The sequence below is a fragment of the Larus michahellis genome, chromosome 13 (assembly GCF_964199755.1).
Source record: "Larus michahellis chromosome 13, bLarMic1.1, whole genome shotgun sequence".
Classification (NCBI taxonomy): domain Eukaryota; kingdom Metazoa; phylum Chordata; class Aves; order Charadriiformes; family Laridae; genus Larus; species Larus michahellis.
In genome coordinates this window covers 8,211,921-8,235,039 of record NC_133908.1, presented here as the reverse complement: position 1 = coordinate 8,235,039, position 23,119 = coordinate 8,211,921, and the positions used below count along the sequence as shown (strand labels likewise).

The 23,119-nt window shown below is 44.8% G+C and overlaps 2 protein-coding genes across 13 annotated transcripts in view; both read left to right on the top strand.

Moving 5' to 3' along the window:
- EP400 (E1A binding protein p400) overlaps positions 1 to 8,827 on the top strand; it is a 51,556-nt gene extending 42,729 nt beyond the window's left edge. For 7 of the 11 annotated variants that reach the window (XM_074606981.1, XM_074606983.1, XM_074606984.1 and 4 more), the window contains 8 exons: positions 184 to 388; positions 907 to 1,070; positions 1,456 to 1,662; positions 1,965 to 2,160; positions 2,750 to 2,880; positions 3,488 to 3,649; positions 4,366 to 4,443; positions 6,289 to 8,827. In XM_074606981.1, the coding sequence (XP_074463082.1) occupies positions 184 to 388; positions 907 to 1,070; positions 1,456 to 1,662; positions 1,965 to 2,160; positions 2,750 to 2,880; positions 3,488 to 3,649; positions 4,366 to 4,443; positions 6,289 to 6,561 (1,416 nt within the window). In that variant the 3' untranslated portion in view covers positions 6,562 to 8,827. Of the gene's footprint in view, positions 1 to 183; positions 389 to 906; positions 1,071 to 1,455; positions 1,663 to 1,964; positions 2,161 to 2,749; positions 2,881 to 3,487; positions 3,650 to 4,365; positions 4,444 to 6,288 lie in introns of those variants that run through there. The other 4 variants (XM_074606978.1, XM_074606985.1, XM_074606986.1 and 1 more) reach the window with 4 other exon arrangements.
- On the top strand, positions 7,001 to 20,148 carry NOC4L (nucleolar complex associated 4 homolog). Of its 2 annotated transcripts, none has more exons than XM_074606989.1 (15): positions 7,001 to 7,131; positions 9,969 to 10,089; positions 10,220 to 10,326; positions 10,603 to 10,710; positions 11,258 to 11,407; positions 12,032 to 12,131; positions 12,435 to 12,469; positions 12,573 to 12,623; positions 13,161 to 13,272; positions 13,929 to 13,989; positions 14,526 to 14,636; positions 15,938 to 16,101; positions 16,885 to 16,967; positions 17,898 to 18,011; positions 18,315 to 20,148. In XM_074606989.1, exons 3-15 carry the CDS (start codon positions 10,255 to 10,257, stop codon positions 18,429 to 18,431), a joined length of 1,278 nt encoding a protein of 425 aa, XP_074463090.1. In that variant the 5' UTR covers positions 7,001 to 7,131; positions 9,969 to 10,089; positions 10,220 to 10,254; the 3' UTR covers positions 18,432 to 20,148. The 2 variants fall into 2 exon arrangements, with proteins under 2 accessions (XP_074463090.1, XP_074463089.1); XM_074606988.1 differs by lacking the exon at positions 7,001 to 7,131 and adding an exon at positions 9,720 to 9,848.
- The last annotated feature ends 2,971 nt before the right edge of the window (positions 20,149 to 23,119 follow it).

The window sequence follows — 23,119 nt, the reverse complement described above, 5'->3', positions numbered from 1 at the left end:
TGTAACCAGGTGCTGATTATTAGACTTACCCAAACAGAGAGATGTGTTAGAAAGTTTTGGACCTTCTTTGCTTTTGCATTTTTGATCTTTGTTTTTAAAATTGTACAGTCCATTTCCATAAAGTTCTGTAGCTTTATGTGAGGGATGGAAACTGTGAGAAATAATGACTTTGTTCCTTTTCAGACTTCGGGAGGCACTGCAACTGCACAAGTGGTACACACACAGCAGCGGACGGCGGCAGCGCCTGCTGCTTCCACAGAACTGGTGACCATAGCATCTACCCAGGGAGTTCGTGCGGTAACATCAGTGACAGCGTCAGCAGTAGTAACTACAAACTTAACACCCGTGCAGACCCAGACAAGATCTTTGGTGACTCAAGTTACACCAGGTAATAATTGTGTGCTTAGGGATCTTTTTTTTGAGGGTACATAAAGGGCCCCAGAATTTCTGTAGGTTACTTGCCCACCATAGCCCCGCAGTATTTAAAGTCTGGATTTGTTGGCAGCACTATTAAACAATGCTATGATTTTTCACTTGTTGGTGCTCAGCACTTGTTGGTGCTCAGATTACATTTTTTCCAGTATTTCTGGATGAAGTGTTGCTATAGAGAGCTGCTTGGCCCCTAGGCATTACAATTAAAAAAGATTATTAATAATCTAGAAGTAAAATATTTGAATTGTCTGTCTTGACTGAAAACCATTGTGAAGAAAGGAACGTATATTTTATTATTTACTCTGCTTTTACATCATGTTTATGCTAAAGTGGTGTTATTTGTAGTTAGTCCACAAACTGTGCTGGAGCAGAAAAAGACGCATTTAACAGCTTGGCTTTTCAGGTGAAATCAATGAATTAAATTGAATGTTGAAAAGCTTTCTTCGGAGCATTTTGTGTTTTCTTTATTCACAGCTACACCAACGGTCCAGCTGTCTGGCAAAACAATCACCCCTGCTCACTTCCAGCTTCTGAGGCAACAGCAGCAGCAGGCGGCTCAGGTGCAGGTCCCACAGATCCAGGCTCAGGCACAAGCCCAGTCTCCAGCTCAGATAAAAACTGTAGGGAAATTGTCACAGGTGAGGAAATGCTTCTGAAGTAACGTGACATGTTACTCTCGTTGTTACTGTAAGCATCATTAGCAGTGTGTGTTGTATCCTGTTTCCTTGGGGTAGAGTGACATGCAACTCCTTCTTAAATTTGATCCTACTAAAATTTCATGGAGGCAGTGAGTCTGACAGCCATTTCAAACAGTACCACTGTCGCAGTAGGTCAGGATGTAAAGCACTTACTATTACTTTGTCACCAGTGACCCATTGTGTAAAGGAGTTGCATTCTTAGCTTTTCCATCTTAACTAAGGTCTGGCATAGAATGTTTCTCCTTAAAAGCTCCAGTTTCACCTCCGTTTTTTCCCTGTAGTAATGTAAAAGATTGGAAATGATGGAAGTGTTTGATTTTTGCAGGAACAGTTGATCAAGTTGCAGAAGCAGAAGCTGCAGCTCCCCCAGCAGCAGGCAGCGCAGCAGACGCAGCAAGGGGCGCAGCAGCAAACGGCACAAGTACAAGTGCAGCAGCAGCAGCAAACTCAACAACTCACTGCTGTCACAGCACCTCGTCCTGGCGCAGTTCTCACAGGCACGACTGTGACAAACCTGCAAGTCGCTCGTCTTGTAAGTTGTCTTTGATTTTGCAAAAACAGTCTTAAACACCTTACGCTCTTTGCAGGTTTAAATGAACTGGATACTGGTCATTCATGCACACGAGTGCCCTTTGCATTACTTAGTACAAAAAATACAGCTGTAGCATAAATAGCTTTAAGTTGCACTTAACCACTGTTACCATCTCTGAAGTGGATTACTGTAAAGGAGCAATTATCTTTAGAAATGTTTACAACTATCACTTTATGATGACCTGTTACATGCAGCAAGTATTTTGTGTGCCAGTACAATAATCTTCATTCCTTACTGCTTAGACTCGTGTTCCTGCTTCCCAGCTTCAAGCACAAGGACAGATCCAGGCCCAAACTCCGCAAGCGGCACAAGTTGCTTTGGCAAAGCCTCCGGTGGTATCTGTTCCAGCTGCTGTCGTGTCGTCTGCAGGAGTCACTACCCTCCCCGTTACTGTTGCAGGCATTAGTGTTGCCATTGGGCAGCCACAGAAAGCAGCAGGTACGTCAACAAACTTGCTGAAACACGATAAAATTTTAAATCCCACTTTTGTAAAGGTAGGATGTTTCAAATAATGTCTTCTGTGGGACACTCGCGCTTTTTAAAAACTGAAGTGATAGAGGTTGCATTCCAGTTTGTTTCTAAAATGAGGTTAAGAGAATCGAGCTTATGCCATTTAATCTAGAGGTTAGCATGATTCTTTAGACAGATGTGGTTGGTTGGCGAGCAGATAGAGTTTTGAAAAGAAAGACATGGTAATTTAATTGTTTTTCTTAAAATGCAAAAGGGAAATAGGAAAACTTGTATTTCGTAACTGTCTCCTGTACTGTGACAGAATTCTTCCTACAGGAAGATCATTGTTAGAACACAAAGTTAGCTTACTATTGCCCTTGGATAACAGGATGTTTTTTCCTTCGCTGCCAAAATCATATGTCTTATTCCCATTAAAATCAGTGGGGTTATTAGTGCTCAAAGCTATGCAGATGTGTAAGTCTATAAAAAGCACAATCTGTGTTTCCAAGCTGTGATTACTGGGACAAAGCAATAAAATGAAGACTCTTACAGTTCTAATTATTTTTGTCATTTTCAGGAGGCCAGACAGTAGTTGCACAGCCACTGCATGTCCAGCAGCTTCTAAAACTGAAGCATCATCAAGCAGCACAGCAACAGAAAGCTATCCAGCCTCAGGTTGCACAGGGTCAAGCGACTGTGCAGCAAAAGGTACTTGTTTGTCTCTCCCACTGACTTAGGTAACGCTTCTGTGGTTGTAAAGCTTCAGCTCCGAGTTACAAGGACGCTCCTAGAGAGTCCGTCAGTATTTCTAGGGGTGAACCTTAAGTATATGGTTTCTCATGTGCTTTGTCAGGTGCTGATTTCTCATGCCCCAAACGGGATTTTCTTTTTTAAGTAACAAAGATTAAGATTCTCCTTAGTCATTTCTAATATAACCAAATGCGGAACATTTCCAAAGTTTTTCCTGGTTTACAATATAATTTGTGGAAAATATACTTTTTCCTGAAATGTTATGTTCTCATGGACTTTGCTGTCAACCAGCCACCAACGTGGTTTTTTGGAAGTGCGTTATCGTATGAAGTGCGCGTATGTGTGCACTTGTGTAAGAGAGAGCCTTTTCAGTAAATACTCAAGTGATTCAGAATATTTGTATAAATGCATGAAAGCTTCTGCCTAGTGCTTATTTTGCTTTTACTAATCCTGGGAGGATTTTATGTCAGTAATTAAGTGTAATTAATCTTGTTAACTACATACCCGTTATTTAAAATACACATATATTTTGTAGTCATTGATGCCTGTTTTTTCTCTTCTGCAGATAAATGCTCAACAGGTTACAGTCCAAACCCAACAACAGACTTCACAGCAACAAAAAGTAACTTACACTACCCAGCCTGCCATTAAAACACAGTTCTTGACAACTCCGATTTCCCAAACCCAGAAACCAGGTGGAACGCAGCAAGTACAGGCCCAGATTCAGGTACAGGTAACACAGATTTACACCTTTAAGCTCGGCTGTGACTGGAGAATTGTAAAGATGACAGGTGATGTAGCATTTTAGCACCCACTCATATTAATTCTAGTCACACATTTGTTTAAATTGACTTTATAATAAAATTCATTGGTGCTGAATATGTGGCCTTGTAGCAGGTCAGAGGAACTATCTGAGCTATAAGTTCGCCTCTCCTCTTTGAAATAAATTGAGTCACTCCTTTTTGTTAAGCAGGGGATTTTATACTGTGTTTACTAAGGAAAACTGAGCCAGAGTTGTTCTCGTTTTCTGGTGCTGCCTCTGAAGACAGTTCAGTTGTCTTCTCTTCTGCATAACTGGGTCAGTCTAAGCAAGGAAAGAGAAGAGGATTAGGAACTGGAAGCCTTACTGTTTTAGAAGTATATCTAAGATAATGTAGCCCATTAGAACTTCTGTGCTTCCTTCAATTTTATATATAGTTAGGAGGAGACAAGTATGTTGCAGTTAATATTGCATATACGACTTTTATTCTTCCTCTCCCAGCTAAGTTCTTCAATGTACTGATGTAAAAAGTTTTACAAAAGTACTGAGAATGCCGAGCTGCAACTTACCATGAACAGGACTCTGGAAAGGATTTCACCTGGTAGCAGTTTTGATAGGTGTGGTGTTTTGCTGCTATTAGCAATTTTTTATTTTGACCGTATCTTTATTTCATGTCCCTGCAGGTTGCAAAACTTCCACAAGTGGTCCAGCAACAGGCTACTGTTGCCAACATTCAACAGATGGTTTCAGTCTCCCAACAGGTAGGTTTTGTGCTTGTCAAATATAGCGCTAGAAACACGATCTTACTGAAAGCTCGTTTATTTGAAATATGTGTATTTTCCATCTTATGTGTGGCATAGGCAGTATTTTTGAAGGATATAGCAAGTGCCCGACTAGAAAAATGAATCATGTGAACACTGAGTCAGCTGCTGTATATTCTCTAGTCTAAAACTTTGGTAGATGGAGCAATGTTTGCTCACCACTGTAGATAAGCTGAAAAACAGATTTTAAAAAATATTTTCTACAGATGAAAGAATTTTTTAAAAATTGTTTTCTTGTGATGTATAGTCAAGATAGCAAATAATTGAAGTAATGAGCACCATCTGAGTTTGTTCTATGAAAACTGGGACAAATCAAGGTTACCAGTTGGTTTATTCCAGTTCGTAAAGCTGTGCCAAGTGTGTTGTAAAAGTCAGAATGGTGTGGTATCTGTTCTAAATGTGGTATGATAACAGATGGGACTAGGGCAAGAGAAGGTGAGATGCTTTGGTTTCCCCTCCCCTAACTACCAGGCAATTTGTTTAACGCTGTTCAGAACAATGCCTTTCAGACCATTAGCAACAGGCATAACTTACGCTGTTGATTGGCAGGAATGATTGAACTTTGGATGGTGGATGAAGTTATTGCCTTTGGTGCACAAAAATCTGAACCAATCGGCTCTTAATCTATCACAGGTTATAGTGCAGTGTTTTAGTGCGGAATAAAATCTGTGACTGTTTATCTTAAAACGATGATAAAGCGGTATCAGCTGACTCATAACCACCTCAGATGTGAATGCTTCAAGGGCAAGGTAGACAGCAGGGAGTAGAAACCTCATCAGTCAACACAAGCTGAGTTGGCCTCTGTAGTCGGTAAGAGTTCCTAGGTAATTTTTCAAGGGACAAGGTTTTCAAAAGTCATTGATGTTGGCATAACTCTGGGACTGTTGGAGTCGATGGTAAAAAGACAAATAAACAGCTCCCCTCCCGCACACGCCAGTAACATCAGTGGCAGTAGGATTAGGCCATGCTAAGTATTTTTAAAACTGCGGTCTTGACGTGTACGTGGCATTCTTTTTACCTGCATTTTTAGCACTTCCTAGTAGATTCCTCTTGGATCAGTCAAGAGTCAATTTTCCCTGGGAGAAGCCCTTGCAGCTTCATTTGGCTTCTGCATCTGACAAAGGCAGCTGAAGCTGCTCAGTTTTCATTACCTTGTCCTCTGAACAAGAAGTTGAGGTTTTTTCTCCCTTGCTCTGGGTAGAGCTATGAAAATTAGATTTCTGGATGGAGTTCAAACTGTTGTACCCTAAATTGTCAATAGAGACTGGCAGCTGTAGTCTGAAAGAGTAATGTCAGGGACTGGTAGGAAGTCGCAGTGGCTGTATTTATTGTTACAATATGGTTGCAGAGTCGGCCTTTTAACTTGTTAGATCCTCCATTTATCCCTCTGTTCTTCTTACTCTTCCTTCACTTCTGCTTCCGCAGTACAGGAATTTTTCTGTTTATCCAGTGGGTTTTTTTTAAACCTCCCCTTTATCTTCTGTAAAGGATCTGGGCGAATGTCCTTTGATTTGCACTACAGAGATCTCAGTTACAGGCATCTTGGCTCTTAGTTCTGATTTATAAGGCTCTAGAAAATGTGACAGAACGGTGTTTCTCAGTGAAACCACAGAGCCCATGTTCCCAGAATCCCTCCCAGCCTTCCTACTCTGTCCAAGATGCTTATCGGTTAAGAGGGCAAATGCTTACCTAAGTAAGATGTCTTCTGTAGAGCGGCAATGTAATGAATGCTTAGTTTAATGCCAAACTATTCTTTTGTAATCGCCTTGTCATCCTAATGTCTAGGTACAAGCTCAACCCCAAACTGTGACACTTTCTCAGACGACAGCAGGTCAACAGCAGGTTCAGGTGATTCCTGCAACAACTGCTACTGCTCAGGTCGTCCAGCAGAAACTGATACAACAGCAAGTGGTGACAACAGCATCGCCCCAGATTCAGGCTCCAGGTGTACAGAATCCAGCCCAGACACCAGCAACACCTGAAGCCCAGAATCAGCAAGCAAAAGTACAAATGAGGACGCCTACTGTCAGATTAAAGGCACCGACTAAACCAAGTTGAACTAATGATTAAAATGCAATAATGGGGAAACACAGCATTTCTTGTTTGCTAAGCCAAGTGAGAAGCTACTCCAAACATACAAAATGAAGACAAACCACCTCTATTTTTTTTTTTTTAGCAGAAGGTGTTTTGCTGGTGAACATTTAAACATGGAAACTCTCATATAACTTCAGCGTGTTAGCAACTGTTTAGCACTCAAAATATGTACAAGATGCATTTTGCCAGTGTTCTCTGTGCTCATTCAGACCAGATAAAGCAAACATTACTTACATTTAAATTCTGCCCAGCTTCAGAAAAGTAAAATGGTAGGTAACATGCCATAAACGTCAGTAAAATTCATCTATGTTAGCATACCACAAACTGCCGTGAATATGCAGTTCTTTGCTATAGTTTGGATGTGTGCTCAATACCTACGGCGAAGCCATTCAAAGAACCGTGTGGCTAATATAGCAAAGTATTTTCCATCTGTGTAAAAGCTGCGTGTTGTTCTCGCTTGAGGTAAACACCTCTGGAAGATCTAACACATTGGAAGTGCTCCCTGCGAAGTTTAGCCAATAAATGTGAAAACCTGTAAGTATATGTAATTAAAAAGGAAAAAAAAGTTTCATTCTCCATTTTTGTAAGTCTTTTAAAATGTTTGTTAGTAGTTTTGTGTACAGTTTACTGAATCACCCAACCTGTGCGCTCATTCTCATACTTCACTTTAAGATAATGGATATTTTAGGCATGAACCGAGTAAATACTGTGTTGATAGTAGATGTGTATTAAAGTGTAGCCCATTTTTCTTTTGTAAAAGAATTGTTCGGTGGATACAGCTAAGCAAAGGATCCACAGCTGTTTCTCATGAGGCTTCTGTCAAGGAAACTCCAACTGATAAAAATTTAATCTCTCAGTTTCATTCTGCTCTTGCAACATGTTTAAATGTTCAGTACTTTCTACTCAGCTTTCAGCTCGGGGGGTGGGGGGCTAGGGGAAGCGGGGAATAGCGAAATTAAATCTAAAACTTAATTCTTCAACTGTGTAAAGAGTAAGATCTAACTTTTGTACTATTCTTTTACTAAAGCTAATGATGAATGTATCTTCAGGTGGGTATTTTGGATGTGAATAGAGCGTGGCCTCTTCCTCCAAATCAGTTTGCCTTATTGTTATGAAAAAAAAACAAAACAAAAACCCAAGCGAAAAGCTGCATAGAACTGCGAGGGTTTTCTTTACTTTTCTTGCATAAAATGAAAAACAGACTCTGTTTGCAAACAGCACTGAGTGAGGAATCAAAAAGCTCTTGGTGGCTTGAATGGATTTATTTTACTTTGGCCATAAAACTGCACGAGGTGTAAATTCAGACAAAAATTATAACATTCCTTTTCTGAGATGGTTTTAAAATTATTTTTCCATTCTGTGACCTTTTTACTCTTAGGAGGGGAGCCTATTTAAAGGCAAGGGAAGCGTATCTTTCTGTTCTTACCTCTGTATGTACACACCTTTTGGTACCTAGTAATCCAAATGGCTTAAACAAGAAAGAATACCCAGCCAGCTCCTTTGTTTTAAGTAGGATAGGGGCAGCCCATTCTGTTTCAGATCACGAATGTAAACACTGGGTCAGGCAGCGTTCCTGGTTATTTTTTTAAATTAATATTAATTTTATACCGCTTTTCTCCTGTATCCTCTCTTTCTTGGACCCTCAGGTCTGCCAGTATGGGGGCATTGTTGGGTTTTTTTTAAGCTGTTTGTGCATGCAGTAGTATTCACCTGACCCATCTGACCCACTGGTTTGTGCCATTACCTGAACTTCGTTACTAGATGTGAAACTGGTAGTGTTGGCAGCAGGATAGTTTAAAACGCAGAGCACATGCAGTGGTGACGGGTTAACTGTCACTGTGTACAGTATAGTGTTGCTCATCCAAAAATATTGCTTAGTTAGCCCCAGTTTTACTTTTAAATGTTTAGCTCTTATTATGTGCATGAACGTTGTGTGTGGGGGAACACTTCCAGCAGCGGGGAGGCTGTTGACTGCATCATTGTGCTGGTCTGATTTGGTGTCTAAAGAGGCAATTGTTTCTTGTTTAGGTCAGTTACTGAAGATAAAAATCACCCTTTTTTTTTTTTCTTCTTTTTTTCCTTTTGATGTGTCTTTCTCCCAGGAGTGTGTTAGGAAGTCAACCTGTAAATAACTTATGAACATAAGCGTTTGTTACTTGATCCAGTAGGATTGTAAGGAATAGTGATGTATCCTACCTGAAGGTGTAATAAAGTGTACATTTTTATAACACCGCGTCGCCCTGCCTTCTCTACCATGTGGGGGAGGCTGTGCTCGCCACGGCCTGGGGGGATCACTGTCCTGCGGAGGGGACACCATCATAGAATCACAGAATGGTTAGAGTTGGAAGGGACCTTAAAGGTCATCTCATTCCAACCCCCTGCCCTGGGCAGGGACACCTCCCACCAGCCCAGGTTGCTCCAAGCCCCGTCCAGCCTGGCCTTGAACCCCTCCAGGGATGGGGTAGCCACAACTTTTTGGGCAACCCAGGTCAGTGTCTCACCACCCTCCAAGTAAAGAATTTCTTCCTGATCTAAATTTAAGGAATCTAAATCTAATTTTACCTTCTTCCAGTTTGAAGCCATTACCCCTCGTCCTATCGCTACAGGCCCTTGTAAAAAGTCCCTCCCCATCTCTCCTGTAGCCCCTTTAGGGCCTGGAAGGGGCTCTAAGGTCTCCCCGGAGCCTTCCCTTCTCCAGGCTGAGCCCCCCCAGCTCTCTCAGCCTGTCCTCACAGCAGAGGGGCTCCAGCCCTCACAGCATCTCCTCGGCCTCCTCTGGCCCCGCTCCAACAGCTCCGTGTCCTTCTGCTGCTGGTGCCCCGGAGCTGGAGGCAGCACTGCAGGGGGGTCTCCCCAGAGCGGAGCAGAGGGGCAGAATCCCCCCTCGCCCTGCTGGCCATGCTGTGGGGATGCAGCCCAGGATGCCGTTGGCTTTCTGGGCTGTGAGCACACATTGCCGGCTCACGTTGAGCTTCTCGTCCGCCAACACCCCAAGTCCTTCTCCTCAGGGATGCTCTCCATCTATCCTCCGCCCAGCCTGTGTTTTTCCTCAAAAGATGGGGTTTTCGGGTTGTGGGAGGGGGCGGCGGCCTCCCGGCCCCGCCTGCGGGAGGAGCGGCCTCTGCTGCGCCTCCTCCTCCTCTTCCGGCGGCAGCATGGCGCGGGCCGCTGCGCTCGCCTGCTGCCTGGAGGCTGTGCTGGAGAGCCGCGGCAACGCCAACCGCGTCTTCGAGATCCTGGAGCTGCTGGCGGTGCGGGCCGGGCCGGGCTGGGGCGGGCGGGCGGGCTGTGGTGGGGCGGCGCTGGGGCTGAGGGCCGTGGCTGGCGGCGGGGCCGGCCCGCGCCCTCTCCTCAGAGATTCTCTTCCGCAGGGCCAGGAGGAGGAGGAGGTCCTCTGCGCCGCCAGGACCTGCAGCCGGCTCTTCGGGGCGCTGCTGGAGCGCGGGGAGCTGTTCGTCGGCCCACTGCCCGCCGAGAAGGACTCTCTGGCCGGTGAGGGGGGAGCGGGGGCTTCTGCGGCCGCGTTCGGGTAGAGGCAGGGCCCTGGGCCTGGGTGGCGGCTCCTCGGGGCTCGTCCTAGCCGGTCCGGGCTTTCACTGCTTCTCCGTGTTTCGTCCTTCAGAGAACTACAGCGCTGAGGACAAGTACAAGATATGGATGAGGCACCGCTACAACGAGTGCGTGGATTGCCTGGCGGAGCTGATGGGCCACCATGTCTTCCAGGTGAAGGTAGGTCCTGAGCCTGCTGCTGGGACACGGGTTCCCCTGGGGGTGAATTAGAAGCAATTATCACTCTGATGTTTCAGTGTGGGAGGGCAGGTAGGGCTGTAAGACCTTGCTGGTGCCCCCAGCTCTGCTCACCAGCCTGACAGTAAAAGGCATGCAGCTTTCTCCACGAACAACAACTTAGTTCATTGTTCCTCTCTTAGAAGTCACCTCCTTTGGATCTGACCCCTGGTGTACTTGTTGAGGTGGGATTTTTTTCTTTTGTTCTTTTTCCAAAAGGAAGTGTCACTCTGCACCCTCATGAAGTTTGTCGAGTTGGAGGCACGATATCCGTTGATCAAAGTAGAGTGGAAAGGGACTTTAACTTTTCCTCGTGAACTTCTCAAGGTAAGGAGCAGAACTGAAAAGTTCCTCTTGTCGTTACCTGGTGGCACACACGACCTCAATGTGCTCACCTTCTCCAGGACTGAAATGTCAAGCCAGGAGGTTTTCAGTGGGAAGGGAGGGTGGTGTCCTAGAGAGCACCGACACCTAGAACTTCTGTCCCTGGTGAGGTGGTACCTGCAGATGTGGGAGCAGCTGCCTTGTACAGGTTCGAGCTGGGTTCATGAGTATTTATGAGGTGCCAGTTATGGGGTGGTTTTTTGTAGTCCCTGGCCTCACTTGCAGGGATTGGGAGGTGACAGGGAAGGTACTGCCCCTGGATCAGCCACCATCTCCTTTCTAAATTATATTATCTTTGATAGAAGGGGCCCATCTTGGAGGCCAGGAGGGCCTGTCAGAATGGCTTGTGAACATTGCTGTGGGGCAAGCCGCACATGGCTGTGCTAGCTGCCTTTCAGAAAAATGAGGGGTGCCGTCAGCCACCACAGCTCGCTGTCTGCTCCAGTACTGTAAGAGACTGACTTCCTTTCCTCTACAAACCTTTTGTTAGGTAGTTGTCGATGGCTTACTTCCCTTAAACGAGGATGCTTCGCTCCTGATCTCTCGCTTTCAAGAATATATGGAGTATGATGACATTCGGTACTTTGTCATAAAGGCGGTCACTGAGAGTATTGGACAAGTCATGCAAAAGACAAAAGAGGTAACAAATTTTTGCTGTTGAGTTGGGTCTGGATAAACTGCTCTGAAACGTGTATCTCGTGCATGAGGCGGGGGGGACAGTGGTGTATGGAAAGACTTTGGAAGCAAGAGGAATGAGTGTGCCTACTTGAAGGCATTGATTTTTTTTTTTAAATATTTTTTTTCTTGCTCACAATGTGTGTCAATTATGCTAAGAATGTCTTCAGTCTGAAACTGGAAGTAGTTTAAGACACAAAGTGGTGTTCTTGCAGATCCTTCTCGTCTGGGCTCTAGCTTCTGTTCTACCCGAATCGCTGCAGGGTGGGTGTCACACACAGAACTCTTAATTCTGTTCTCTCTGTGGTGCAGAGAAGAAGAGTCTGTTTTCCTTAATGTAATCCACCAGTTTTTGTTAAACCAGAATTAGTTCAGAGATAAGTTTTGTGTTAGGTGAACAAGTAATACTCCAGGATGAGGCAGCAATAGAGAATACACCAGTATGTAATTTAGCCGTCAGCATTTTTCCTTTCCTTTTTCTTTCCTAAGTATATTCAGTGCTTGGGAAATAGGGCAATATCGAAGTCCAGCATCTTGCTATCTGTTGTGGAACTTGCTTCGTGTTTGATTATATGCTTTTTTTCCTCAGAGGCCGCTGCCATTTTACCAGCAGAATGTATTTTCCCTCATTTCGCCCATTAACATGCCAAACAAAGAGTCCGACATGGTCAAATTTATGGTGAAGCAAGGTTAGTAATCTCCACATGATGACCTGTGTATGAAAGGGAAAATCAGGTTTAAGATTTTTGTTGTGTAAAGACTATACTATCATTTGCTAATAAAAAATATCTGCTTCTGTGATCACAGTGATTCTAAACAGTATTACAAAATCCACATTCCTCTGTCTACGGTGGGTTCAGTCGTGGCTTTGTATCAAGACAAGGACTTCAGCCCAAATTTTTAGGGTATCAAAGTACTAAGTAAAAAAGGATCATCTTAATTTCTTAAACATCCCATTTCAAGTTCAACATCCATTTTTCCTTTCTTCTTAGATAACTGGGAGGAATTGAAAGTGTCGAAGCTGCAGGTAACTGTTCATTTGCTGCTTCAGAGTTGAAATTTTATTTACTTAAAATAGAACTTTATCTACACCAGTGTGTTTAACTCACTGTTTGCAATTCTCTTTTCAGGCACACAAGCAGGCGTTTGAAAAAATGTGGCTCATTTTTTTGAAGCACAAGGTGAGTGTTGCTGCTGCCACTGATCTGTGTAACTCTTCAATTGCTAATCCTCAGAGGCTGCCCCCGCCCTTGCATGGAGCTCCTGGTAGGACCTCGCTGTGCTTTCAATGTGGGATGAGAGCAGCCCAGTCACCCTTTCTGTTGGATCGTTCTCCTGCCAAGAAACATGACCTTATACGTTCTGGTTGTTCTTACTCTTAGGCGTTTTTTCCCCGCCTCAAACAAATCTGACCATAAGGAATGGCCTGCAGCATAACGACCTCTGCTCGTGATTTGAGGGTTCCCAAGCCTTTTCGCTGGTGACTTTCCCCTCTGAGCTGTGATGACACTTCTAGTTGTGGGCACCAGCTTCTTTGAATGAACTTGTCACGTGTCACTTGTAAACTCTCCCATTTGGGGACTGCTGCTGTGAGCCGTTCTGTATTGTCCTGGCACATCCCCTTTTGCTTGTGTGTTGCCTTTTTCAGCCATGGGTTGCTGTTGCTCTCTGAGTTCTCCCTGCAATGATTGTTTCACTGTATTGTTTCGTCTTCACAGCTACCCACTGGCCTGTACAAAAAAGTTCTTGTGATTCTGCATGACTCCATCCTGCCTTACATGAATGAACCCACTCTCATGATAGACTTCTTGACGGCAGCCTATGGCATAGGTGAGTGAAAACAGGCTTTAAATCCTTTGTGGTATGTACCTGCAGCATGGTACTTACGGACTTGGAAGGTCGGCTGGATGTAGCGCCATGGCCTGGATGATGAAATAGATCTACTTTTGGCTGGGATGGAGCTAAGGAACTAGGGTGAGCTCTGTTGTCCCTGAAAGTGAGATGTTTTTACCTGTGTCAGTGTTGTTGCCCCTTATATGTAGGGAAAATCATATTTAAGACTGTGAATAGAGTAGAATACTGGAGTGATTTCTTTTAAATATGGAATTCAGCCAGCACTGCTGATATCTGGGCTGCATCCGGACACAGGATGCACAGATGCCTACAGAAATGTCCTTTCTCATGATACCTTTGCTTCCTCAGTGTGGTTTTCTTGGGGGATTCTGCAGCACGTTTTTGTGTCTCGGTGTTTCAGAGTCTTTTCTTCTAAACTACAGCTTAATCTTTCTGAGAAACTTGTGAACCTCTGGGAGGTTTTAGGTGAAATTGTGTCACTTTACAACTGTCATGCTGGCTTTAATTTCAGGTACTTTTGGTTTTGTGTTCCTTCTAGGAAGGTTTTATAATAGAAACAAGTTGAAGCTGATTCCTTTTTTTTTTTTCCCCCCCAATTTTTATTGTGTTGCAACCTGCCTGCTTTCTTACAGGTGGAGCAATCAGTCTTCTAGCCTTAAATGGATTATTTATTCTGATTCATCAGCATAATCTGTAAGTAAAAAGAGCATATTGTTGGAAGGGGCATAGGGTTTTGCATTTATATTTTTATGTAAAAGCAACTGAAATGGGTTCTCCACGCCTTCAGGCTTTAAAATTTCCCCATGAGCAACTCCAGCTCTGCACAAGAGGCTCAGCTGTTTGGATGCTGAGCTCTTGATAGTCTGACCTTTTTTTTTTCAGCTGAGCCTAAATATCCTCTTCTCCAGGCTGTAGTTGCTCAGCGCTTGAAAATCGATTTCTATTGATCTAGTTACACAGTGAAGCCATAGTTTTTGGTGTGACTTTCACTGGATCCCATACCATTTGCAGTCAATGGATATAGCTTCACATCCCCAAAATGGCTGGGCACTGCAAGAGCCATAAATTCACCTTGTTTTCAAGTGGTGGCTGTGGAGAGAAGCCTAAGAAAGCTAAACAGAGCACAGCAGTGGTCTGGGGTAGGCTGTAATGAAAGCATAGGAACATTTAGACACGGTGTAGTCCCATTGTACATCACAACGGATGTTGTCATTTTCTTTTTTTAACAGGGAGTATCCTGACTTTTACAAAAAACTGTACAGTCTTTTAGACCCTTCTATATATCACGTGAAGTACCGAGCCCGCTTTTTCCATTTGGCTGATCTGTTTTTGTCTTCATCGTAAGTAGCATCTTTATTATGTATGCTCACATATTTTCCTTTTGCTTTTTTGTTGGCCAGAGGCTGTTTTTGAAGTCCCCCACATGTCTGGATATAATGTATTCAGTGTTCCTACTGGATTAGATTCATTTTTACCAAGAAAACGGAATCCAAGAGTGTCAGTGTAGTGTTGTGTAATTTTTCATGTGCTATTTTTGAAGATTTGCCACACAGCCGTCTAGTTTCAGAAGGCAAAAACGCAGTTAGTTATTGGAGTTTGATCTGCAAATGATTATGGATGTATTTTGATCAGTATTCCACTTTGGCTGAAAGTGATGATTTTTGTGTCTGTCTTTATGAATATGGAAAAGTAACATTTGAAGGCTTTTTATAGATCATAAAGCTGTTGATAAATTGATGACCTTTTGCAGATGTGTAAGATTGAAATATAAAGTGTTTGACAATCTGTCTTGATGATGTCAACTCGTTGTACACAGGGAAGAAACTAGATAAGCAGCTGGTCATATAGTTGCCATCATATGTTATAAAATAAACCAAGAGTAACGCTTTACAGTTCAGCACTAGGCACTTAATATCACCCCCCCTTGTATTCATAGTGTGCTTTGGAGACAGTAACGAGATCTGACAGACGGTGTCCTGTGGGGTGGCTTTGCTGAGTCTTGCAGGTGTAGCGAGCCCTAGGGCTGAAGGCTGAGTGGCTGCAAATTGTCATCTTTCTGACCTGAAGAAAATGCCTAGATGAGCTGATCGCTGTTAGAAATTTGCATTTTTACCATAAAAAAACCTGTCCTGCACGTTTATATTGCAGCAGCTTTATGTTCCCATTAACAGCTGTACTGCTTACTTTAGTCCTGGAAGTATTAGTATAAATTTAACACCATGGCCCGTGTATTAATTAAACCCACAAAACATTAGGAGAGTATAATCAAGGTTGCCTGGCCAAGCAGGCTGAAGTTTATATAAGGACTGGATAAAGACTGACACGTGAATGACCATGTACAAGAGCTGTGCTTGGCTACAGTGAGCGCCTGGAGTGGTGCCATGCATCTGGATTGAATCACAGTGATTTGAGATTATTCATGCACTGAATGGAAATGCCCCCAGATTTGTTCCAGAGAGTGTACAAGACCCTCTGTTACTGCTTGAAACCAAGATTCTTACAGCTTCTCTTTACTCCATAGCCCAAAAAATCTGAAGAGCCCCACTGATATTTAATGTGACTTGCTCTTTGGGTTGGTGAGGCTGCCGGCTCACTTACTAGGACTTTTACATGCTGTTTTTTTCTGTCCGCTTTCCAACAGTCACTTGCCAGCGTACCTGGTGGCAGCATTTATAAAGCGCCTCTCTCGGCTGGCTCTCACTGCTCCTCCCGAGGCTCTGCTCATGGTCATTCCCTTCATCTGTAATCTCTTTCGGAGGCACCCGGCGTGCAAAGTGCTCGTACACAGACCTAATGGGCCAGAAGGTAAGGGGAGGGTGGGTAGGGGAGTTTTGCATTATGCCTTCAGACAGCATAAAGAGCAGTATTCCTGTGGAGGAGGAGGGGAGATCCCAGCCCCGATTCCGAGTTCTAGAAGGATCCTTCTGTCCCTTGAGTTTGCGGAAAGCCAGCAGACTGCTTCTGCAGGTTCTCTGGCTGTGAAGACCTATCTGCGTTGCTCCTCTCTGACCTTGGGCCTCACGGTTGGCTCCCTGCCTCTGTGGTTCCCTGGTGCGGGTTGCTTTGAGCGTGGCACGCTGCCCCAGGCTACTTCCAAGTGCTAAAGAACTGGGGGGGGCTGTACCAGACACTGAGCTTGTCTTGTTCACCTCAAGACTATAAAGAAAAAAGGGAAAAAAAAAAACCAAACAAATGCAGAAACCAGAGACCTCCTCAGTTTCTGTCTGTAGTGTTTTTGTGTAGGTGGCCCCACTGGGGCGTTAGCAGTCTCCCGAGTTTTTACTTCATCTCTCTCTGATTTAACTGATCAGTGTTGAACATCAGTAGTGACCGTTCGAAGTTGCCTGAGATGCCCTTTGCCTGAGACTGTTCAAGTTCCTTGTGCCCTGCTCCCTGTGCTCTTACAATTCTGTAGTGTTGCAAACAGTGACTCTTGTGTCATGCTGGAATGTGTCAGCTTGTTCCTGGACCCTAAATGTCTTGGGAAGGAGCAGCTCTGGCTGCAGCATTGCTCTGGGTCTCTGTGATCCCTTTGAGGTTATGTATATCATGCAGAAGTTAATTAGCTCTGTATTTCTGTTTCTTTAGATATGTCAGAAGATCCATATATTATGGAGGAAGAGTCGCCATCTGAAAGCAGGGCTTTGGAGAGCTCTCTCTGGGAGATTCGGGTATGTCAGCTAAAAAGGAACATCTGTGTCTGGTATGGGCTTCCACCCTTGCTGCTTCCTTGACACACGTTGGCCATGGGTAGTCCCACTTACAGGAACCTGCTGACATACGTCATGCAAATGAGATGAGTTTCTGGCTCATCTGTTATTCTGCATCCTTTTCTATCCTAGCGTAAGATGCAAAGGATTCCACACACTGGAGAAATTGTACGTGCTAATTAGTAAGTGACTTGTGAGCACACTTCTGACCATGCAGCTGAAAAGCGTGCAGTTAACAGCAGAAACAGACTAAATAGCTGCAAATGTATGAGGCTTTTTATTTGCTTTGGAGGGGAGAGAGAGGAACTTGCTGAGCACTGATGGAAATTAATTGGGTACAGCTAGGTCATCCTGTAGAAATGGGTTTAAAAATGCTGGAGAAGATGGTAATGTTCACCTTTCGCCTGAATCGTTTGTAGGATGGTATACGAAGGCTGAAATTGGTTAAATTACTCCTGATGCTTCTAAAACCTTAATGGCAGAATTGTCACTTTCCATTTAAACACTACAAGGGATTTGTGTAAGGGACTGAAGCAGCAACAAGAATGTTGTGTGACAGCAGGAAGCCCAGAGGGCAGGAGCTCGGATGTGACGTCGGGGCTGTGGGAGGTGGCAGAATTGGGTTGTGTGCTGTAGGCATGGCCTGTGGAGGAGTCTGTCTGGAGCTGGATGCAGACCAGGTGGAGGGGACCTTTGACCATTGGAAAGATGGCTGAAATCAGGATTTCTTGAAGCCCTGTAGTAGCACAGTACAGCAAACTTGCCTCCTCTGCCAGAATCTGATGTTCACTGAAGATCTGACCAACAAAGGGCAGATCCCTGTGTGGGAGGGCAGATAGGTATGTCACCCTGTACTAACCAGGCCATCTCCTGTTTGTCTTGCTCTTGCAGTGTCTACAAAACCATTATCACCCGGATGTGGCCAAGGCGGCTGCTGTCCTGAACCAGTCGGTGTCTGAAATAGAGGATGACATATCGGGGCTCCTGGAGCTCTCAGCTTACGAGGTAGCGTGTCTGTGTCTTTTGGAGTGATTGGAACCAGTGGAGAGGAGATTGGTTTTTGGGCGCTGTAGCTGTGTCAGCCTTGCTGCTGGGGAGGGACCTAGGCTAACTTCTGGTTACCCAGAGCCAGGGAAAATGGGAAAATGTTAAATAATGGAGCATGAGGCAGCAGTGGTGACAGGGATGGATTTTTATATAAAAGGCTTATTGCTGGATCTTTTAAGAGGTTAGAGTGAGCAGTGGTATCAGCCAGGGTGAAAAGCTTGTACTGACTTTTGCCAATATCATCTATTTTTTTCTTTGTAGCTTTTTGATAAAGAAGTAAAGAAAAAGGCTGCTGATGTGCCCCTGGAGTTTGAGCAAATACGAGGTTTGTTTGGAAAGAAAAATGATATTTTTGCAGAGCACTTCTCTTTAGATTGATGTGATCTCTCACAAACATCTGCACAACTGGCTGATCTTAGGGATGTGCACAAAGCTCACGTGTTGTGCTGGGCAATTCTGCCTTTGAGGTATCTCCGTGTGATGAGAGCTGGACCGCTTGAGAAAGGTGCAGCCGCCTTCAGTGACCTTTGCCACTACCTGTGGATGGACTTCCCTTTGTTTCTCACACTTGCATTCTGCCGCCTGATACTTGGGAGGGATTTTCCCTCAGAGCAAAGTTTTCTGGACTTGTTCATCGCTGAGATTCCAGCCCTTTTCTCCAAAGCTGCTGGTGCTGGCTGTGATCGGTGACTGCCTAGACAAACCATCTTGCTGCCACTCGATGGGACTGAGGGGAAGTGTGGTCTCTGACTACTGCTCTTGTTTTTCACATGTGTTACTTTTTACAGTGATGACCTGTTCGTAGCAAGTGACTTCAATACATAGCAGTGAACACCTGATGATATTCTAATTGTATTTTTTTATGTACACTTTTAAACTCATGTCTTCAGAGGGATGTTTAGATTCTATGTACTCAACACTCCCACCTTCGAGGTAGTGAAAGCTCAGGTTTGTAGAAAATAACTCATAGATGATGCTCAGTAATTCATCTATGAAGCGTTGCAGATGTTTCTTCATGTACATCTATCTCATGCTGTAAGGTTTTTTAATTCAAAATGCTCATGAGCTTTGGAAATGAGGGTAATCGTGGTGACTGCTGTAGCCAGGGAGGCCAACTGATGTGCAGTGGGAGGTTTGTCTAATCCTTGATTCTTGCTTCAGAATGATAAGCAGCTTAATGTACTTTTGCGTGCCGCCTGCAAATGTTGTAGGAACTCTGGCCAGTGTGTATCCAGGTGCTAAAGAGTTTTAACTAGTCTGCTGATACTGGGTGGTTTTGTTAATTTAGATTTTTCCGTACAGTTCCAGAAGTCATGCAGAAATTCCTTCTGATAGGGTTTGAGGTTCTCACCCCCTTGCCCCCCGCCCAAGGTTTTCAGTTGGAGATAAACTCCTTATTAAGAACGCAGATAAACTCAGGACTTTTTTTTTTTTTTAAATAATTTTCAACAACTTAATGTTCGTTAGACTTTAGCTCTGCTTGCACATTTTGGAATTGCATTTTGTGAAGGAGAACGTGGAGGCCAAGAAATATAATTTTTGGCAGACAGGTCTGTAAGTCAAGGAAAACTGCAGCTGTCTTGAAGACAGCACGTATTATGTTTTCTTCATCCAGTTCTCTTCATGCTTTCGAAACAATGGATGTGTCCTGGGAATATAGAGCTCTGCCTCTTTTCTCTGATACTTTCTGAATTTAGTTGGAGCGTTTTTCAGCATTTGGGTTTTGTTTTTTAAGAAGTCTTTATCTTTGTTTTTCTCTTGTGAAAAAGCAGTCCCATCTTCTCCCTGGCCAGCCTGCTTCTCTTTTTTCTTTGACTTCTGGTATTCATGGTAGGAAGGCAGAGGGGCGGAGATAACTTAAAATTTGAGAGCCCTCAGTTCAAGTTCACCCAAGCCTTGTATTTCAGCTCTAAAACCTATCTCCCTATACCATATGTACGTTGTATGTATGTGTTTATTAAACATTTTGAAGTGCTCTGATGCTAATGAGGACCACATAACCACCTTTGAAAGAAGTGTATAAGTGTAATGTCTTTCAGATTAAATGAATGAATATATTGAATATGGAAACGAAAGAATGAATATATATATTGAATACCTTTGCATCTTCTTGTTTTACTCAGGTTGGTTGGCCCAGTTACATCTATCTGAAATTACTGATGGGTGATGTTATTCCTATCTTTCATAATATTGACACCCAGAGGTGTCAGGATTCTTTTTTTTAATGCACAAATATTAAACCATTTGAGCATGGGGCAAGTCTGGGTCTCATGGTATTGAAAATGGGGGAGTTGGGTTGGGTTCCTGTGTCTGGACGGAGGGTAAACAGAATCTTTCTGTCAAGGTGGCGTCCAAAGGACTGTGTAAGCTGCGTGCCTCCGTCTGCCGTCCCGGGGTCTCCTGTAGGATACCCTGCACGGGGGGCAGAGGGAGTCGCTGGGCAGTAGTGGAAAGTACCTGCTTCTGCCTTGCGATATGGCCTGCTGCTGCCTGGTGGGCAGAGCCTTCTTGCTCTGAGGCCAGATTGCCACCAACGAGAATATTACCAATCCACTTGGAAGAGGGATGCTGCTGGAAATGGGAGGTTTTGCTATTTCCCAGGAGGAAGACTGCGAAGGCACCAGCATCTTCAGTGTTTCACCAGCAATGGGTCCTAAGTACTCTACTGCAATTAACCGTGACTTGATTGGAGCAAAATGCAATTTATTTTTTCAAGTGTGTTCCCGGTGCCCTGTGTGCTGACCTGCGCAGCTCCCGCTGACGTTGAGACGAGGGTTAGGCTGACACAGTCTGGTTTAGGATCTCGGCATATTTCAGTGCTGAGCTGGAATTGCTGTTAGCGCTTTACTTAAAGTATGTGCCGCTGACCTGGAGTGGCTTAATTATTTTGTGGCGATGGCTGGCAGCCCCAGGCGCCGTCTCCCTGTGCTTGGTGCAGACCAGACAGCCCACAGACGGCTCGGAGGAGCTTACAGCTCAGCCTGGGTGCACTGTAGACAAGCCTTGAAGGTCTTCCAGAGGCTTCATCCCCCATCTCTGATGCCACGCTTGCCTAAGCAGCGTTCTTAAACCACTCTTAGGTGGAGATAGCTTTAAGCCCCTGCCTGTCCTTGGAAAAACATTCCACCTGGTCTTTCATCAAGCTTTTATCTTTAAACTTTCACTCCCCTCCCCTCAATAGGGAGGCATCAGGAAAAAAAATCAGCAGCTATAAATATTAAAAGTTTCATCTGCACTGAGTGAACAACCCTTATCAGGCTGCACAGCCGCCGCCGCTGCTGCTCTACAGGTCTCCACAGACCGCAGATTATAGATGCTTTAATCATAGCGGGTATTAACTGGAAGGCCAGATGGAAGTACCAGGCAGAGAGCGCGTAAGTCACTCCTGTTATTACTTGATTTTTATCGGATGTGGGGAGCGGGGAGGGGGTTGTTCTGGGGTTTGTTGTTGTTGGGTTACCTCAGTTGAGCATAAAAGATAGTTTTATGAAAATGTTGAACCAGTTCTCCGGCCTCCCCACCCGTCACTGCCTCAGTCCCCCACCAGAGGACGCGATAAGGTCTGTGCGTGGCAGTGGGCTGCCCTTGGCTCGTTTTCCTGAGCTCTCCTTCGCTTGAAGGCCATTCAGAGTCATTCCAGCCTGAAGGTAATAGATAGAGCCCCTCATCAAGGGCACGATGAGGTTTGTCTTGTGAGTCAAAGGCCCACGTGACCGTGGTGTGTTTGTTCATCAGCTTGGATTCTCACTTTTAAGATATCCATTGGGGGATAGAGGGAAGTGTGCATTTACATGCGGAAACAGATGGAAAAGTGCAAATGCCAGCTGGAGGCCTGGGGCAGGCTTGCCTCAGGTAGAGCCGGTGCCTGTCCTCTTCCAGCACAGTGTAAGTGTGCTTGGTGGCAGGCTGGCAGTGGTCCTCCAAGAAATTAGACTTGCCCATATAAAATAGCTCTCATTTCACACCGTGCGTTCAGCTGTCTCAAGGAGCGTGTTAGGAACTGCCTAACCAGCATCCCCTGCCCCTCGTCTCACCCACCTGGGAGTCCACCTCTGCCCCCTGGATTGCGGGTGAGCCCCTCAGCGTGCGGGAGCTGGACGCTGAGTTGATAAATCCTGTCTTAGTTCCAAAAGGGCCAGATCCACAGGCTCCCAAGTGCTTAAAAAAACCCGGTAAAAAATGCTTAGCCTCACTGACCAGCTGCAATTAGCATTAAGGTGCTTGCCCAGCTCTGGGACAGCAAAAGCTGCAGCACAGCCATAACCACTGTGTTCTCCACTACCTAGTTTTGAAAAACAAACGAGCTCTCAGGTAATTTACAGCCCTGCTCGGGCAAAGAGGGGTACGGCATCGCAGTTCGACCGACACCAGCCTTCTCCAGCACTACCATAATCAATATTCATTAACTGAAGTCTATTGGACTTGGAGATTTACTGCTATTAGAAAGCCAAGAGTCTATCTTAGTGTGGTTTATGAAGGAAATTCTAGGTCTGCTAATAAAAAGATTTGCTTTTCTGCAGATTCTTAGCCCTGTCCCTGGGCCACGCTTTCATCACTAAAAAGTGAGAAATGGTGCATGTGTGTAGAGCCAAAAGACAGAAAAACAGAGGGAAACTTCTCTTCAGAGCTGGTAGAAGGCACCTGCGGCTGGGTTAGTGTATGGCCAGCTTCAGGGCTAAGCCTTGCTTCTGTGTCATTTTCGAAGCCACCACCCTGCATGCACCCAAGAGGAGCAAAACTCGAGCTGTTTGGGAAGACCACCCTCCCAGCAGCAAGGATGAGCTCTCTGGCCGCTTTGCTTGGGTACCTGGGCCATCATCAGGCATAAGCACCCCGCTGGAACCCAGGAACTGGTGCAGTGGCTTGTAGCTGAGGATACCCGCCAGCGATGGCGGCGAGTTCCTCGTGGGCTGTAGAGCCAACCTGCCTCTTCCTGACAGCTAAACCCCGACAACCAGGACAACCACGATGCTCTGGCTGATGGTGCACGCACAGAGGATGTGAATGTCAACTCCATCCTAACAGAGTTAAAGCCTGCAGCCTCCATGGCCTGCTGGTATCCCCAT

Excerpts from the sequence above, each read along its gene's own strand:
- NOC4L (XM_074606988.1), top strand. The coding sequence starts at position 9,753 with ATGGCGCGGGCCGCTGCGCTCGCCTGCTGCCTGGAGGCTGTGCTGGAG. Across the intron at positions 13,273-13,928 it reads GACGGCAGCCTATGGCATAG|GTGGAGCAATCAGTCTTCTA; the intron begins GTGAGTGAAAAC and ends GCTTTCTTACAG. Across the intron at positions 16,968-17,897 it reads GCTCTCTCTGGGAGATTCGG|TGTCTACAAAACCATTATCA; the intron begins GTATGTCAGCTA and ends TTGCTCTTGCAG.